The following is a 20,125-nucleotide window of genomic DNA, read 5'->3' on the forward strand; positions in this document are numbered from 1 at the left end:
GGAACTGCAGAGCCGGCGCTCGGGGAGGAGGGGAGGCAGCAGATGGAGCCTCCCTGGCTGCCCCCTGTGCCTACAGGCCACAGGGACATGTTGCTGCTTCCAAAAGCTGTGCGGAGCCAGGCCAGGCAGGTGCTTGAGCCCTGCTGCACCACCAACCAGACTTTTAGCGGCCCGGTCAGTGCTGCTGACCGGAGCTGCCAGGATCCCTTTTTGACCAGGCTTTCTGGTCAAAAACAGGACATCTGGCAACCCTAGTCAACATAGGTAATACAGTGTCTACACCAGTGTTGCACTGGCCTCAGTACATCACCCATTGCTCAACACTGATTGGAGAGGTGGCATTACTGTGTCATCATAATGGGACGCTTACGTTGGGAGGAAATAAATTTAAGTGTAGACACATGCACAACTAGGTTGACACACAGTGGCTTATGTTGACTTAACATTTTAGTGTAGACTAGGCCTTAGTTTCTGTAGAACATTCTGAAGTACTTAGAACATTGAGAAACCTAATGCAATATCTACAATTACATTTGTGCTTTCTTACTGCATATTGCTATTGCAATTTCTGACCATATTTCTTTAGTTCTTAAAATATGAACCACTCTAAAACGCTTAGGCAAGTATGTAACTTTATATGAATACTGCCACTGAAGTCTATGAAACTACTTGTATGAATGAAGTTCATTAATGTAGTAGAAGGTACAGCAATCCTTTAGATTGAGGCACCAATTTTCATTTATCACTTAGAGAAAGGTTCAAAAGAATTTTTGTAGATCGTCAATTTTAGGGCCTGATCATCCAAAAACTTACTAGAGGACATACTGGTTACTACCATAGAAGTCCCAATGACATTTTCAGTAGTTAGTTAAAATGATTCCTTAGTTTTGCTGTACAATATTTTTTATTGCTTCTATTTATTTTTGTTTCACGACTCCATGTGCCAGATCCCATGTTGGTATAAAACAGTGATGCTCCATGGAGCAGAGGACCTGGCACCAGGTTTTCTTTTATTATTTTCTTGTTATATTTATTTTGGTTTTGAGATATTTTTCTTGCATAACTTTTTTGTAGGGTTCTAGTTTGGGACTTCACCATCACTTTTAAATAGCACCTTGATTTTTTTTTTTAAATCGCTTTTGTAGATTATGACATGAGAAGTTACTTGGCCTACTCATCATACTAAACGCTACACTTAGTAGTAAGATTTTGTGGTATGGACCCTCATGGCAGGGACTTGTCAGTACCATTATCTGTACAGTACGTAGGCACATTGTCAGCATTCAAATAATAAACGACATCACTGCATTGATCACGAGTCACAGCTTCAAACCTTTTGCTTCATTCTGCTTCCAGGCTGCCCTAACTGAGGTTCAACGACTAAAGTGAATTATATTCAAGTGTTTTTTTCTAATTAATACAAATCAATAGAAAATATACTTTGAAAAAACCCATGTAATTCTCTCCTCTACTGGTTATTTTAAAGGTCATTCTCCAGTGATTGCCCTCCCCCACCCTTAGAATGATGAGATATATAAGAACAACTCAACATCCATTTATAAACACTCTGGGCTTAAATGAGCACTGAGTTACACCAGTTTTATTCCAGTGTAACTTCAGAGCAATGGCCAGTCTTCATTTTTCCCATGGTTACTTTCTCCATTCTGTCCTTCTATCCTTTCTAATATTGTTATAGCTATTGCAGAGGCAAATAAAAACAATAGAAGCCCCTAAAGATAACATAGCTGCTTTATTTTAGCCTGTTCAATGTAACAGCTATGCTAAAAATACTAATATCATTTGCACAATAACAGCAGAATGCACTGCTATTATGAATGATAAAGTAACCATTTATTCTTAAATTTACAGCAATAAAAAACCCAGCAAAGACAGTGTATAACTTAAAATATGAACGGAAGAATAATATAATTAAAGACTGAAAGCCAGCCAAATGAATACAGCTATGCTATTTTACTCCAGCTCGCGGCCGGCCCTAGACATTTATTTAGTTTAGTTATTATGCGCTTCACCCTTCAATAGGAAGTGAGGGTGATTTAGTACTATAATTAAAGACAATGGGGCAAGCTATGAATAGAGCTATGCTCATTTAATTTGTTTGGTTTTATATTTGTCTTTTGTTCTTTTAAAATGTCTATGAAAACTTTTCCAATAAAAATTCATATTAAAAGAAAAAGAAAGAAAGAGATCAATGTGCAGCAAACTACTGCGGCTCTTTTGGGTAATGCTGATTGTTAATCTGGCTCCTGAACCACTGATTTCTGACATAATCCCACAATCAGGAAAGAAGGCCACACTGGTTAAAAACCCAAGTTGATTTAGCAGGGAAGCAAAGGCAGTTGTGAAAAAAACAAAAACAAAAAAAAATGTATGTAACATACCAAAGAAAGGGGAAGGTGATAGTAATGAATATAAATCAGAAATTAGGAATTGCATAAAATTGCTAGGGGAAGCCAAGGGACACAAGGAGAAATCTATGGCCAGCAGAATTAAGGACAATAAGGAGTTTTTAAATGTATTAGGAACAAAACAAACCCCAACTATGGTATTGGTAGAAATGGTAGAATTATCAGTAATAATGCAGAAAAGGCAGAAGTGTTCAATAAATATTTCTGTTCTGTATTTGGAGGGAAGAAAGATGATATGGTCTCATCATGTGGTGTTGATAACCCTCCACTAGTATTTCAGGAGGATGTTAAACAGCAGCTACTAAAATCAGACATTTTTAAATCAGCAGGTCTGGATAACTTACATTCAAGAGTTTTAAAAGAGCTGGCTAATGAGCTTGTTGGACTATTAATGTTGATTTTTCAGTAAGTCTTGCAGTACTGGAGAAGTTCCGGAAGACTGGAAGAAAGCTAATGTTGTGCCAATTTTTAAAATGGGTAAATGGGATGACACAGGTCATTATAGGTCTGTTAGCCTGACACTGATCCCAGGTAAGATAATGGAGGGGCTGATAAGAGATTTGATTAATAAAGAATTAAAGAAGGATATTGTAATTAATGCAACAACATGGATTTATGGAAAATAAAACCTCTCAAATTAACCTGATACTTTTTTTTTTGGAGATTACAAGTTGGGTTGATAATGGTAATGTGTTGACACAATATACTTAGATTTCTGTAAGGCATTTGACTGCATGATATTTTGATTAACAAACTAGAATGATATAAAATAAAATGATATGCAATGTAACTGTAAACATGGAATCATCATAGAATGGGTGGGTTTCCAGTAGGGTCGGCAGGAATCAATTCTTGGCCCTATGCTATTTAACAATTTTATCAATGACCTGGAAGAAAACATAAAAACATTACTGATCGAGTTTGCAGCTGACACAAAAATTGGGAGAGTGGTAAATAATAAAGATGAGAGATTACTGATTCACAGTGATTTGGATCACTGGGCAGAAGCAAACAATATGTATATTAATACAGCTAAATGTAAATGTATACATCTAGGAAAAAGGAAAGTATGCCATGGGGGAATTCTATCCTGGGAAGCAGCAACTCTAAAAAAAGACATGAGGGTTGTAGTGAATAATCAGCTGAATAGATGCTCCCAGTCTGACACTGTGACCAAAAAGAGCTAATGCCATCCCGGGATGCATGAACAAGGGAATCTTGGAGGAGTAGAGAGGTTATTTTTCCTGTATATTTGGCACTGCCACTGCTGCTGGAATACTGCATCCAGTTCTTGTGTCCACTACTCAAGAAGAATGTTGATAAATTGGAGAGGTTCAGAGAAGAGCCACGAGCATAATTAAAGGATTAGAAAACATGCCTTACAGGAGTAAACTCAAAGAGCTCAATCTATTTAGCTTAACAAAGAGAAAATTAAGGGGTGACTTGATTATATTCCCATGTGGGGAACAAATATTTAATAATGAGCATTTCAATCAGGCAGATAAAAGTATAACACGATCCAATGGCTGGAAGCTGAAGCTAGACAGACTGGAAATAAAGTGTACATTTTAAAGTGAGAATAATTAGATTCTTGAACAATTTATCAAGGGTCGGGATTCTTTGTCACTGACAATTTTTAAATCAACCTCGGATGTTTCTCTAAAAGATCTGCTCTAGGACTTATTTTGGGGAAGTTCGATGGCCTGTGGTATATAGGAGATCAGACCAGATAATCATAATGATCCCTTCTGGTATCTATTCTCTCAGATCCTGCTCAGAGGAATCACATAGCCCAGAATCTAATGGAAGTACAACTGGACCAGAATGTTACTTTTTGGGGAGTAGGGTGTATGGAGGGGCAGAGATGTGCTAAAGGAAGAAGAAGAGAAGCAAGGAGAGTTCCTGTGTGAGGCAAGAGAGACTTTTAAAACCGAGAGCTTGCTCTGTGATTTTGGGATCACATTCTTTGAAGTTTTCATTAAGAAGAAAAACACTTTGCCAGATTAAATGCCATTCCCTGAATTCAGGTCAAAATGTTCTCTCCCTCTCTTCAGCAGACATGTGGATGCTTAACATAATCTGAGGATTTATTACAGCTTTGTACTTGAATAAGTGTCATCAGCTCTCGGTATGATCAGGAATGGCTAGTTTTCACTAAGATTGTTATTCTGCATACTCTTTCATCTCTCTCAATCTGTAATAGTTAAGAGTATATTTTGCCCTCATTCCAAACTCCCTTTGATATTAACATTAATGAGAGCTCTGCCTGCAGACTTATGGGACAGCAGACCTGTTAGCATGGTATAGATTTGATACTAATTATTATTTTATTACTGATGATTTGCATGGTGATAGTGTATACAGGATTGATCCAAAGCCCACAGAGAGGAAAGATCACCCAGTGGCTAAGGTGCTAGCGTGAGACACTCTCTCTGTCTGAGTTCCACATCTGTAAAATAGGAATATTTGTCCTTCCTTTCCTAGCAGGGATGTTGTGAGGATACATACATAAAAAGATTGTGAAGTCCTCAGATAGTTTGGTGATGGGAGTCCAGGGCCGGCTCTACCATTTTTGCCACCCTGTGGGAGTCATATAAAGCCTGATTTTCAAGACCTCAGTGCCTAGCAGCTCCCACAGAGGCACCTAAATAAATGACCATGTTTTCAAAAGAGTTCAGGCATCTAAATGAAGCAGCACATTTTCAACAGCACTCAGCAGCCAACAGCCCCTATTGTTCGGCAGTCATTTTCTTCTTATGACTAGAGAGTATGATACATACTAACTACCATAGATCTGTTCTGTAGTAACTATTGCAGAACTTTCCTGTGCCATTTTACTATGAAGGGGGAGCATACAGAGGGCCCCTCAGCATTTACAACATATAGTGTGTGTAGTGACCACATAACGGACAATTGTGCAAATATTACAAACACTCAACTGAAATCAATGGGGCTAAGTCACATGATTGAGGAATAAATGTATGAGTAAGGCATGCAGTTTGGGGTATTAAATAAGCAATTACTAGCACAATATAAGTATGCTGTAAATTAAGTGTCCACTTCTGTGACCTTTATTCATGAGTACTTCCACTCACTTCATGAAACATGATATCAACATGCTTGTTTTGCAATGATCTCTATGCCAAGCTTGTGGCTGGTTCACTTTTACAGCACTTGGAACAGTATTTCAAAACTTTGAATCACTGCTCACTGCTTCTTTCTTTCTTTTAAACATATATTTTAGAGGTTAGTCTCTGCGCACATATGCAACAAAAGCAGAAAAGATGTTCTGTACAAAAGAGATAAAGGATATAAAGGAAAATGAATGCAGACAGGTGAAAATCTCTAAAAGACTATAAAGCAGATGCATGTGTAAAGGATGAAATGAGGCCAGTGGAAGACAAACTTGCAAATTTAATGCAGAATTATATGTTAGTTGAAAGAGAAATTCTTAATCCATTGAGGGTTGTCTGTGTTTGGAGTTGAAGATTTTTTCCCAAGACACTTCTATTGAGACACCCTGCACGATATCCCAAGTCAGAAAAAACCCCACAAAACCAACAGCCGTCCTGCAATCCCTAACCACAGTAGCAGCCTTATTTTTATTAACTACTTTGTACAGTGTAAATAAGTCAACACAAAAGAACCCTTGTAAATATTACTTGCTCATCACATTCTAATAAAGAAAAGAAGCACTAATTGTATTTCACCATATCGCAGAAAAGATCTGCAAGTTTTAAACTTTCTACATGTAGGCAGAGAAATTTGTCCGTGTGCAGTGCAGCTCTTCTCTGAAAATTGGCTACATAAAAATGGCATTGTAAGGTTCCATGTTTACTGTCTCTCAATCATTCCTTATTAAATATGCTCTGTTATAAGTAATTTTTAAAGCCAGCTCCACAAACTAAATCTGGAATTTGCAAATAATCTAGGATCTCTTCTTTTTGTGCATCACCAATAATAGAGGTTCCACAGGACAGATATTGCCCTCAGTGACACTTCTGCAACTCCCTAAACCTCAGTGGGCTTGCACAGGTGAAACTGAATGGACTTTAGCAAACAATACTCAAGACTAGTAGTCCTAAGCCTTTTCTATACTGGCAGTTCCTTAGTAATAATGGAACAGCAGAGTGGTTGTGACCCCTTAACACCTCTTTGTGACCTCCGATTGAGAACCCATGCTCTAGAAGATGCCAGAGGAGAAGAGAACCCAGCTTCTTTCCTCTTAGCTGTGCTGGCTCTGCCTAGCTAACAGGAGCAAAAAGCAGCAAAAACATATTTTGTCATTAAAATCAGCATATGGGACTCTGATTACACAAGAGGAAGAAGGTGGCCTTTTTCCATACTCTCCGTTCCCCGCAGAACCCCCCTACAGTAATCAATGCTTGAAATGGGAGGGTGGGAATTATGTCACACCTCCTTGTCTTACTGCAGTCTGTTGAAAGAGAGGGAGTTATATAAAGGTGGAGGAGATTAGAAAATTTGGAGCATGCCGTCATTTCCCCCCTCCAATTACAATACTAGAGAGATTCATTTAACTCCTTCCTAACCATACCTGCCAGGCTAAGGAGTATTGTGAATCCTTTGCAAAGAAGTCTGGTGCATTTAGTAAGAATATTTTTTAAAGCTGCAGAGGAAGCAGACTATTAAATTCAAGTGTTGTCATCATCATCTTTCTGAACAAGAGAACTGATGGCAATTTTTTCCTAAACTTCTATTTTTCCTTTTTTTCTTTAGCCAATTGCTGCAGGTTTAAAATACAGAATTGAGTATTTGCAAGGATGGCTCCTCTCACAGCAGCGCCTCTAGGGAAAAAATGCCTACAGAAAGCAAGAGGATTTGTGGTCTGACTCAATCTAATGTTGTTGGCTCTTCATTTGTCTAGGTCAACATGTAAAGACCCAGTACTAGGCTCATACAACTGCTATTTTCTGAGACCCTATTGGCTAAAAGGCTTCCTGGTTAAAAAAAAAAAAAAGGATGTAAGCAAAACTCAATGAATGGACTTACACAGTATCTGATAATTACATTCATTGGCTTCTCAGACAAAGCAGCTAGCATCTGAAATGCCGACAAACTGTAAAACAAATGTAAGGCAAAAAGAGTATTGTTGTATTGCCTAGAAGCTAAATTTGGTTACATAAGGCAGTTTCATAGCTGTTTATATTCCTCTTTTCACAATAAACTAGTGCTAACTGAATCTTACTGCTTGACTCTTCAGTACTTGAAATAACACCAGACCCCATATTTTAAGAAAGTGAAAAATACTAAACTTGTTCCTGCACATCCTTGGACTTAAGAAAGTGTGTATTTATAAAACAACCAACACTTTAGGAGGAAGAGGAGAGAGAGGGAGAATTAGAGTAATACAGTACTCCCTTCTCATTACTCTAGAAAACTGGGGAGAATGTTATCACTATCAAATTAACTACATTCATAATTAGAGTTGCTGATAACATAAAGTAGGAGAGACAATGGAAGAGACAGAAGGCAACAAAGTTCTAATATTTGCACAGCACCCTACCTCCAGAATATCTATCAGGACATTCTCTTCTGGCTGCTTAGTGCTCCTGACATTCTCTAGTAAAATGGAGTAGTATACACCCTGTGGGTCAGATTGGTACAGGTTGTACGTGTCTGTCTGGTACCATTCTTGAACAGCCACAAATACTTGGTTTTCATCTGTACTGATAATCTGTAAATCCTGCAGAAAAAGAAATAAGATACAAGATTAATCATAATGGGCAATTAAAAAAAAGATACTATCTTGCCTACCTGACAGAAAACAAACTGGTCATGAGGGTCAAGTGCCAGAGAAAGATCCCTGACTATGAGTTCTCTCAGCCTAGGTACTAGGAAAGCTACTATATCCTATCTGAGTAAAGATTATGGGATATAGAATTTTCACCTAGAATTTGGAATCCAAACCACTTATTAATGCAGGAGGAGGTGCTGTTGTTTCTTGTTGGAAATGGGCTAGAGTTCTTAAACCAATGACTAATCAACAAGTTTCTGAACCACAAAACCTCCACCAATATGCACATTTGCAGCAGAGATGCCTAAGACTGAGGGGACACAGAATGTGAATTACTCTCACAAGACAGACAAAAGTCCATGAAATCTCCTTAAGATCTAAAATAGGATGAGAGGCAACCACCAATTAGGACAGAGATATATTACAAAGGGACCTAGAGAATAAGAAACAAACTCTTTGTGGCAGAGACCATGTCTTTCTATGTGTTTGCAGAGCACTGAGCGCAGCAGGGCCACTGAGTGTCATTGTAATATAAATATTAAATAATAACAACAACATTCTGCATTCATTCCTCAATAATTTCATGCTTGGCTTATTGCAATAGCCTCTTTGCTGGACTCCTTGTTTCCTCTCTCCATTCTCTGCAGGGAAAAATGCAGGCTAATACATCTTGGGGAAAATAGTCCAATACACAACTATTCAATCAGAGGAAGAAATCAGGAAGTAGCAATGCTGAAATAGACAGTAATAGCGGACAGAAAATTGGACCTGTGTTTGCAATAGGATATGGCAGCAAAAAGGCCAATGCAATTTTGGGCTGCATACATAGAAGCATCATATCAAGGGAGAGAGATTATTACCCCTTTCTATGAACTTGGTTGCAATAACACCGGGCATATTGTATTCAGTTCTGGTCACCTTATTAATGGAGAAATACTGACAAACTAGAAGGAATTCAGAGAAGCGCTTCCAAAAATAGATAGGTGGCAGGAGGGAATGATCTGAGTAAATATGTAACAAACACCTTTATTACATTTCTATTTCTTTACATAGAAGTAACAAGAGTTGACTAGGTGCAGAAGAAGAGGTGACTATATATAGGAATGGTTACACTGCACAGCAAGCACCTCTTTGGAAGGTATATATAATGAAAAGCTACACAAAAACATTTTTGTATATAAAAGGAGTTAACCTCAATGTCTCATTGAATCAAATTCATCACTCCAGGTTATTTTTAAAATGTCACTGATACATCTGCCAAAACAAATGAACCTGTGGGAAAGGTCTCTGTTGTAGATAAAATCTCCCACATATGGTTGATCTCAAGGCCATTCTCCAAAGCCCTGCAATTAAAACTTTGTATTGAATCAGAAGTAGATTTTTATTTTTTTTAGAATCCCATTAATGGAACTCTACTGTCTTAAATTGCCAGCACCATTCATAAATAAGCAAGAGGATGGGTATGCAACATCTGGTAGTTCACTATAACCCATGACGAACATCATATGTGCCTTCCCTGACACAGCCTGAGAATAGTTATGCTGCGAATCCAATTAACAAGGATGGAGGGGGAGGAGAAATAAATTACTAAAGAGTATAGGAATAAAGAGTTTGAAAGGGTATCCATTAGTGAAAAGTTCTAAAAAACCCTTAAATTGTTATCATAGCTCTTAGCAGCCCTTCAGCAGAAGTCTGAAGAGCATTATTATAGTAAAATGTTTATAATGTGTCATAAACATACACAATGCTTTATAGAACACAGATAAGACATGTTCCTTTCCCCAAGTGATTAGAATCTAAATAAAGTGAGAAAAGCAAATGCAGGATGAAACATAGGTCAAGAGTGCAAAAGAGGGTGCCCGAGTGCTACTATTGATCAGAATGTGGGAGGAGGGATTACTTAGAGATGTGGGGTTTACACATGAATTTAAAGGAGAAAAGATAAAGCAATTTTCAGATAAGCTGTGAGACCAGACACAGGAGGAACAAAGCTGAGAATGGGAGATGTGGCTAATCTGATTCTCATCTCACTTGCATCAGTTTTACCCTGATGTAGCTATATTGACATCCATGAAGTTATTCCTGATTTGCACGGATGTAAATAAGAGAAGAATCCAACACTAAGGAGAAAAGGCAAGAGGATTGGGAAGAGGTATGTGAAAGCAGAGAAGTAGGTGTATGCAAGAATAGATGCGATTTTGTGTCTGAAGATGAGGCATTTGAATTTTATGTGTTAGGAGATGGGAAGTCAATGGAAGTTCAGGAGGAGTTAACATGATTGGAGAAGTGAGAGAAGAAGATGACTTTGGGTACGTCTATACTTACCTCCGGGTCTGGCGGTAAGCAATCGATCTTCTGGGATTGATCCCGGAAGTGCTCGCCGTCGACGCTGGTACTCCTGCTTGGCGAGAGGAGTACGCGGAGTCGACGGGGGAGCCTGCCTGCCGCGTGTGGACCCGCGGTAAGTTCTCACTAAGATAGTTCGACTTCAGCTACGTGAATAACGTAGCTGAAGTTGCGTATCTTAGTTCGAAGTGGGGGGTTAGTGTGGACCAGCCCTTTAACATATGATTTTTGGATAGACCGGCAGGGGAGAGCTGGAAGGCAAGAAGGCCAGACTGGAGGAGTTTATACTAATTAATATGTTTCACTAACTCTTCTCTTCCAATTGCAACTATCAATAGTAAGAAAGTGGAGTGTGCACTCATCCTGTTCAAGATGCCAGTCGCTACTTTTTATGTGTCTGGCAGGAATCAGAATGCTGGTATTAACAGAGGGTAACCAAATCTGCCTTTCACCCCTAGGCATAGTCTGTTCCATTCAGGTTTTACACTGCAGATTTTTATTTTTCGGTTCAGGATTACTGATATCTTTTCACCATAATCTATTTCAATATATTTCCCCAAGCATTTACAACCCATTACTTGGTTATACTGCCTTCCAACAGTCCTGAGGAACATCATCTGGACAAATGTTGCTGATATAACTCTGAGGAAATTAACTGAAGTAAGGAAAGATGCAAGTTTCGTACCTGGTTTTAAAACATCTTTTAAACTTCTGAATGGTACATGGGTTGTGCAAAGCAAGCTAAAAGAAAGTTACAAACAATCCCCCCTCCTGTTCCCTTTCCTTGCTCATATTACCATCTTCCACCATTAGAGCTAAGCTGGAGAAATGGTCATCAAGGATAAAAGCTTAACAGACTTACGGCTCAGTTTTGTAAGGTGCTAAGCACTCTCAGTTCCAATTGACTACAATGGGTGCTCAGCACTTCACAGGGGACATTTAGCACTTTGCAAGACTGGGCCCTTGGCAAATGTTGCTAGGCAGGACTTCCTGTTGGTAGGGAAAAGTTTAACTGGTAAGATAGTGTGTGTGAGAGAAAATATCTTGTTCCAAAGAAGGCAATTTTTATTGCTATATCTAATTCATTGCCTGCAGCCACACTATGTCACACTGTGATCTCAGCAGATCCTGTAAACTATGCATTCATTCTTCCCTTCTGCAGGCTATTCAAAGCCATGCTGCTCTCTTAATTTGCCATTAACCTTCCTACCTGCACATTATTTATTTGGTTTCATTGGCTCATGGCCATTCAGCTGACTCTAATAGTCCTCAAGAACCTGGAATCCTTCTACTGTCTGAAGTCAGGTTTTGGTGTATTCTAGCACATTTGCTGTGCTCATGTAACATTTGACCGCTAGTACTTTCATTTCCATATTTAAATTATAGAGTTGCACATTTGGGCCCCCTGTGGCAGAACTGATCTTCCTTGCAGCGAAAATGATCTTCCCTGCTTGCTTCTCCAACCATGTCATTCCCTCCAACCATGTCATCCCCTGGCTTCCGATCTTGCACATCATTTTCACTCCTGCTCTCATCAGTACTTGCAACACCTTTGTTCCATCATTCAATCCCTTCTCACACTCCATTCAGCTCCTTCTCCTGAGATCATCCTCATGCCTTCTTTCATGTGACCTCATGCCTGGAATGCCCCATTCACTATGCCAAGTGCCATCCTCTCCTTCCCTGAAATAGCTCCTCAAAGCTCACTTCTTCCCCCAAAGGTAACCCATGTCAGAAAAGATCATCCGGGTCACCTCACTGCATTGCCTCTGCTTTATTTTACTTTTTTAGGTTGTAAGCTCTCTGAGGCAGGGACCATGTCTCCCTATGTGCTTTGTACAACACTGAGTACACGCTAAATAATAGTAATATAGTTCAGGCTCCTTCTCCACACTTATAAGGCTTTCATCATGCCTCCCTGTCTACATCTCAACCCTTGTTTCCTCTGACCCCTCTTTTGTGCGCTATGTTTTGCCAAATAATCCTGTCATACCCTCCCCTTCATCATCATCTTTCTCACTCATGACTAGAGCCGTGCAATTTTTCCACTTCACTTAGCAGATCTAAAAACTGGAAAAAATATTTTGGGTTGACTGAAAAAAAAAAATCTAAATTTTCAGTGAACCCTAAAGTAAAAAAAATCATTTTGTGTAGAATGAAATATTTTGTTTGACCAGACACTAAACATTTTGTTTTGATTTTTTTAAATAAATTTTATATTTTTTAAAATAAAACTGAAGTAAATTTTGAAACAAAACGTTATTTTGAAGAGAGAAATTTAAATGCTTTGTTTCAAAAATGTCAAAAGGAAACATTTTGATTTTTTTCTGCGCCCCCCCTCCCCGCCAAAACAATTTGGCAAAATCTATACAAATTCACAAAATGTTTCAGTCAACCTGAATCTTAATTTTTTGGTGATAAAAAGTTTTGGTCAAAAAATTAATTTAGCTCTATTCATGACTCTACCATAATATCAGGTAATTGGGGGGAGGGATAGCTCAGTGGTTTGAGCATTGTGAGTTCAATCCTTGAGGGGGCCACTTAGGGATCTGGGGCAAAATCAGTAGTTAGTCCTGCTAATCAAGGCAGGAGACTGGACTCAATGACCTTTCAAGGTCCCTTCCAGTTCTAGGAGATAGGATATCTCCATTTATTTATTCATTTATTTATTTATTTTGAAACCTCATATTCCCTGTGTTCACACTGAAATCAATGGGACTGCACAGGGGTCAGCTCTAAGGGTATTTGGGGTGTAACCTAGCTCCTCATAGTAAAACTGGCCATAAAGTGCTGTAAAATGCAGAGAGTAAACAATGAGTTGCACTTTAAAAAAAAGAAGAGTTTCTTCCATTTTGAAAGATTCTAGTGGTTTGACAGATGTTCCACACACTTATAATGGGGAATACCAATGGAAACAGCAATATCTTTCAAAATGAAAGGAACCTTTTAAGCACAAGCACTGTAACTTCTTTCAGTTAGGCCTGGTCTACACTAGGAGGTTATGTCGAATTTAGCAGCGTTAACTCTAATTAACCCTGCACCTGTCCACACAACAAGCTATTTATTTTGATATAGAGGTCTCTTTAAATTGATTTCTATACTCCTCCCCGATGAGGGGAGTAGTGCTAAATTCGACATGGCCATGTCGAATTAGGGTTAGTTTGGACAGAATTCGACGCTAATAGCTCTGGGATCTATCCCACAGTGCACCACTCTGTTGACGCTCTGGACAGCAGTCTGAGCTCGGATGCTCTGACCAGCCACACAGGAAAAGCCCCAGGAAAATTTGAATTCCTTTTCCTGTTTGGCCAGTTTGAATCTCATTTCCTGTTTGGACATCGTGGCGAGCTCAGCAGCACTGGCAGCCATGCAGAGCTCTCCAGCAGAGGTGACCATAGGGTGACCAGATGTCCCGATTTTATAGGGACAGTCCTGATATTTGGGGTTTTGGCTTATATAGGTGCCAGTTACCCCCCACCTCCTGTCCCAATTTTTCATCCTTGCTATCTGGTCACCCTAGGTGACCATGCAATCACAGAATAGAAAGAGGGCCCCAGCATGGACTGATCGGGAAGTCTTGGATCTGATCGCTTTGTGGGGCGATGAGTCCGTGCTTTCGAGTTGCGATCAAAAAGACGGATGCGAAGATCTACAAGAAGATCTCAAAAGCCATGACGGAGAGAGGATACAGCCGGGATGCAACGCAGTGCCGCGTGAAAATCAAGGAGCTGAGACAAGCGTACCAGAAGACCAAAGAGTCAAACGGATGCTCCAGATCCCAGCCCCAGACATGCCGTTTCTACAAGGCACTGCATTCCATTCTAGGTGCGGCCGCCACCACTACCCCACCACTGTCCATGGACTCTGACGATGGGGTATTGTCGACGGCCGCTTCCTCGGAGATGTTTGCGGACGGGGAAGATGAGGAAGGAGATGAGGAGGACGAGGCAGTCGACAGTGCTTTCAACGCTGATTTCCCCGACAGCCAGGATCTCTTCATCACCCTCACGGAGATCCCCTACCAACCCTCCCAAGGCGGTAACCCGGACCGTGAATCAGGGAAAGGATCAGTAGGTAAGTGTTTTAAACATTTATTTTGAATAGAATAGGCATGGTATGTTAGTAATGGGTTTTTAATGATTAGTTTGCCCTAGGCGCTTAACTTTTTAGTCCTTGCCAGTGCAGCTACTGGAAAAGTCTGTTAACATGTCTGGGGATAGAGTAGAAATCCTCCTGGGACATCTCCACAAAGCTCTCCTGGAGGTAATGTGAAAGCCTTTGCATCAGGTTCCTGGGGAGAGCGGCCTTATTGCCTCCTCCATGGTAGGAAACTTTTCCGCGCCAGGCTAGCAGCAGGTACTCCGGTATCATTGCCTGGCAAAGCATGGCTGCATATGGCCCTGGTGTTTGCTGGCATTCATGCAGCATGCGGTCTTTCTCTGTCACCGTAATCCTCATCAGAGTGATATCACTCATGGTGACCTGCTTTGAATTAGGGAAATTTTAGTATGGGGACTGATTGCCTGTTCCTTTAAATAACTGTAACCGGCAGTTTACAGCCACGCGGTGGGGGCGGGGAGGCGAACCGTTCATGCTGAGCGGTTCGCCGGCAGCATGCAGGGATCTTTCCCGGGGACAGCCGCAACAGGGGTGGGGCAGGGGCAGAGTTCATGCCGACCGGATCGCCAGCAGCGTGCAGCCATCTTTCCCAAGCCCAGCCACAGGGTGGGGGCGGGGAGGCGAACTGTTCATGCTGAGCGGTTCGCCGGCAGCCTGCAGGGATCTTTCCTGGGGACAGTCGCGACGGGGGTGGGACACGGGCAGAGTTCATGCTGGGCGGATTGCCAGCAGCAGGAACTGGCCAACGCTAGGAGCATTGCTTGGAATGTGAAAGGAGGGCACTGCTGTAAATTAAGCTTTAAGCAGCCAAAAGCCTACGGCTTACCATAGCCGTCCGCTAGCAGAATTCCATTGTCCGGCCCCACTTGTGTTATCTGTACAGCAAGACTCAATGTGAAGGCAGAAAATTTGACCTTGTACTGAGTGCACATGTGATAGGTACTGTGCATGGTCTTGTCCACAGAGAAAGACTATATTCATTGTTTCCAAAAATGTATCTTTTTGAGGAATTCACTCCCTTTTTCCCATCCCACAGCTGCGAGTGTCTCCCGAGCTACCCTGGCATCCCCCTCCCAGAGGCTGGCGCAGATCAGGCAGCGAAAGAAAAGGACACGGGACGAGATGGTCTCAGAACTTATGGTCTGTTCCCGAGGTGGCACAGCAGACCCAGTGGAGGGAGAACATGTCACAATACCAGCGATCACACAGCGAACGGGAGGACAGGTGGCGGCAGGAAGACCAGCAGGCGACTCAAACGCTGCTTGGACTAATGAGGAAGCAAATGGACACGTTCCGGCGCCTTGTAGATGTTCTGCAGGACCGGAGGCAGGAGGACAGAGCCCCGCTGCATTCTATCGCTAACCGCCCTCCCCCTCCACAAAGTCCCATCCCCCCCTCAGCCAAAGTCCCAAGAAGGAGGGGTGGCAGGGGCCGTGAAAACAGTCACTCCATCCCTGCAGACTGCTCAAGTAACAGAAGGCTCTCATTCCCAAAGATTTGATACATCCTTTCCTTCCCTCCAAATGCACCTCACCCAAGCTCCCGTCCCAGTTTCATCCCCTAACTGTGTAGTTCTTAATAAAAAATATGTTTCTGTTAATTACTGTTTCCGTCATGTTCTTGTAGAGGACAGTGTGTTTGAAGGGGGAGAAGGGGGTTGGTAATTGGAGAGGACAGTCACCTTTACCAGGGTACAGACACGGGGGCAGGTTCAACAGAAGGTCACACACACATTGCAGTCACTAGGCACACTGGTCAGTCTGGGAGGTGGTTTTCATGGTTCTGTGTGGGGGAGCTATATGAGTTTGTGGCGGGGGCGGGCGGTTACAGATCTTATGCAGCGGTCCTTAGCCTCGATGACAGAGCCACGCAGCAGGGGATCTGTAACCACCCTCCCCCGCCACAAAGTCACATAGTCCCCTGTGATCAGCGTTGGCCCACCTACCCGCTAGGGGGCGGTGGGGAGCTATGAGATCACTGGCCGGCCTGGGTCACGCCTCCGTCAGCGGGGAATTAGCGGCGGGGCGGCCGCCAGCCAGAGTCAGTAGCGCGCCCCTCAGGCAGGGGAGCGCCGGCAAAGGTCAGTAGCGCGCCCCTCAGGCAGGGGAGCGCCAGCTAAGGTCAGTAGCGCGCCCCTCAGGCAGGGGAGCGCCGGCAAAGGTCAGTAGCGCGCCCCTCAGGCAGGGGAGCGCCGGCAAAGGTCAGTAGCGCGCCCCTCAGGCAGGGGAGCGCCGGCAAAGGTCAGTAGCGCGCCCCTCAGGCAGGGGAGCGCCGGCAAAGGTCAGTAGCGCGCCCCTCAGGCAGGGGAGCGCCGGCAAAGGTCAGTAGCGCGCCCCTCAGGCAGGGGAGCGCCGGCTAAGGTCCCGGCGTGGCTCTGCCGGGTAGGGGAGCGCAGGCCCACCCTACACCACTGCGCTCCAGCCCAGGGCCCTGACAGTGGCAGAACGGGGGTCCCACCACTGGGTCAGCGGGGTCGTCCCGCTACATAGACTCACCACTGTGCAGCTCTGTCCCTGGGCTACTTCCTACCCGATTGCTCGCCCGAATCCCTCTGGTCCCGTGAGTGTGTCGGGGTAGTCCGCTGCTGGCAGCTCCGGCTCCCCCTCAGGCTCAGGCTCCTCCAGCTCTTCTGGGTACTCGGCTGCTGGCAGCTCCCGCTCCCCCTCCGACTCCTCCAGTTCCTCTGGGTACTCGGCAGCGGGCAGTCCTGGCAGCCCCAGTCCGTCCTCCAGGTGAGGTTTCCATGGGTCCAGGGCCTCCCCTGGTGTGGCAGCAGGCTCTGAAGGGAGCAGCCCACAGTCTGTGTCTGCCTCCCTCCCTGGTGCTGCCCTAACTGAGCTAAGGGCCCCGCCCTTTATACTTCCTGTTCCACCCCTCCCCTTCCGGGGGGTGGAGCAAGCTTGGGCTGGCCCCGCCCACTCAGGCTGAGGGAAAGGCCCTTTACCCTCAGGTTCGGAGGGCAGCCACCCTGGCCCCCTACATCCCCACACACAGAGTCCCAAAAAGGAGGAGTGGTAGGCGCCGTTGAAACAACCAGTCCACCGCTGTGGACCGCTCTAGGAGCAGGAGCCTGTCATTCCTCGAGTTTAGAAGCGTCCTTTCCATCACTACACCTGCTCCCCATGATTGCTCAGCTGGTAGTTGAAGAGTTCTTTTTCACTGTCCAGGGCGCCTGTATAGGGCTTCATGAGCCAGGGCATTAGCGGGTAGGCTGGGTCCCCAAGGATCACTATAGGCCTCTCCACATCCCCAACAGTTATTTTGTGGTCCAGGAAGTAAATACCTTCCTGCAGCCATTTAAACAGACCAGAGTTCCTGAAAACGCGAGTGTCATGAACCTTGCCCGGCCATCCGACGTTGGTGTTGGTAAAACGTCCCCTATGGTCCACCAGTGCTTGCAGCACCATTGAAAAGTAGCCCTTTCGGTTAATGTACTGGCTGGCCTGGTGGTCCGGTCCCAGGATAGGGATGTGAGTTCCATCTATAGCCCCACCGCAGTTTGGGAATCCCATCGCAGCGAAGCCATCTATGATCACCTGCACATTTCCCAGGGTCACTACCTTTGAGAGCAGTAGCTCAATGACTGCATTGGCTACTTGCATCACAGCAACCCCCACGGTAGATTTGCCCACTCCAAATTGATTCGCAACTGACTGGTAGCTGTCTGGAGTTGCAAGCTTCCAGAGGGCTATGGCCACTCGCTTCTGGACAGTCAGGACTGCTCGCATCCAGGTGTCCTTGCGCTTCAGGGCAGGGGACAGCAACTCACAAAGTTCCAGGAAAGTTCCCTTACACATCCGAAAGTTTCGCAGCCACTGTGATTCATCCCAGACCTGCAGCACTATGCGGTCTCACCAGTCCGTGCTTGTTTCCCGGGCCCAGAATCGCTGTTCCACAGCATCAACATGACCCATTGCCAGCATGATGTCCACGGCGCAGGGTCCCGTGCTTTGTGAGAGGTCTGTGCCCCTCTCAGACTTAATGTCCTCACCGCGCTGCCGTAGCCTACTCGCCCGATTTCTCAGCATCTGCCTCTGAAAAAGGTGGATAATAAGGCGCGAGGTGTTGACAATGGCCATAACTGCAGCGATGATTGCAGCGGGCTCCATGCTCGCGCTACTGTGGCATCCGCGCTGTCAATCACAGAAAAGTGCGCGAACTGATTGCCCGCCAGCGCTTTCACGGAGGGAGGGCGGGAGTGAGGGTTGAATGACAACAGTTACCCAAAACCACCCTCGACATATTTTTTGCCCCAGCAGGCGTTGGGGGCTCGACCCAGAATTCCAATGGGCAGGGGGACTGCGGGAACTGTGGGATAGCTACCCACAGTGCACCGCTTCCAATGTCGACGCTTGCCCCATTAGTGTGGACTCACAAAGTCGAATTACTGTCCTTAGTGTGGATACACACGTTCGACTTTGTAATATCGGTTCCACAAATTCGCTTTAAGTAAAATCGAACTACTCTCGTAGTGTAGACATACCCTTAGAGTGATTTTAGGTGTTACTTTTGAGTACAGAGGTACAGAGGATAAAATTTGCAGACAGAAAGGTGAATTTCAGATTGATAGTGTTTAATCTTGTACACTTGCACAGGTGATTGGCATTAGGGTGCTGAATCAGAATTAATTAACATAGAACTCCTTACAAAATCCTTCTAGTGATCAAAGGCTCGCCAGGCTAAACATGCCATGATTAAACATGGGGTATAGCAAACCTGACAGCTATGCAAGCATGCCATTCCTGACCCCTTGTGGTGACTTCTGAGCTAGACTCCTTTTCCTGTATCTGACAGCTACACCAGAAAAAGCAAACACTCAAATTAGCACAGAGCTTGAAGTAACGCAGGAAGTGGTTACATTTACATTTACCATATACTGGGCCCAGTCCTTCAAAGTGCCATCAATTCTCATGGACATCAATGTGTTCAGCACCTGTCAGGAAGTTCTTAGCAGCTGTCTCAATCAGGTGCATTAAATCATTTGAGTGAAATTGACGTGTATGTCATTTCTACACAATTGTGTGTGTTCTTTCAGGGAACAATAAACATCCACCAAGGAACATGTGCAAGAACTTTTCCAGATTCACATAGCAGAAATCTAATCTCTACAACTTCCTAACAAATGTCCACAATGCTCTATTAATTTTTTACTTTCTGCCTATAGTGAGGTACCAAAGTGAGGTACCTCTGTGGACCTTTTCCAAAAGTCTTCTGCTTTCAGTGCTAGTGAGAAACTTCACTGATAGCATTTGTATAGAGTTAAGGCAGAAGAAAATCATGGATCATCTTCAATACTAGTTAAACCTGGCTTCCTACCATGGAAAAATGTACACGCCCCTATCAAAAAATCAGATCTGGTACAGAAGGCAAAGGGGGAGAGGTTGTTTTGTTGTTGTTTTTTAATCTAGCCTTATGTCATGCATATTCAGTACTCGATACCTCAGTATAATATTTTTCAATCAATACCTTCATCCTGGTT

General features: G+C 43.5%; 1 protein-coding gene across 2 annotated transcripts in view; it reads right to left on the reverse strand.

Moving 5' to 3' along the window:
* Positions 1 to 20,125, reverse strand: part of SORCS2 (sortilin related VPS10 domain containing receptor 2) — an 818,166-nt gene that overhangs the window by 93,695 nt on the left and 704,346 nt on the right. For both annotated transcript variants that reach the window (XM_054030250.1, XM_054030251.1), the window contains exon 9: positions 7,951 to 8,130. In XM_054030250.1, the coding sequence (XP_053886225.1) occupies positions 7,951 to 8,130 (180 nt within the window). The remainder of the gene's footprint in view (positions 1 to 7,950; positions 8,131 to 20,125) is intronic.

The sequence above is a fragment of the Malaclemys terrapin genome, chromosome 5 (genome assembly GCF_027887155.1).
Source record: "Malaclemys terrapin pileata isolate rMalTer1 chromosome 5, rMalTer1.hap1, whole genome shotgun sequence".
In the NCBI taxonomy this organism is placed as follows: domain Eukaryota; kingdom Metazoa; phylum Chordata; order Testudines; family Emydidae; genus Malaclemys; species Malaclemys terrapin.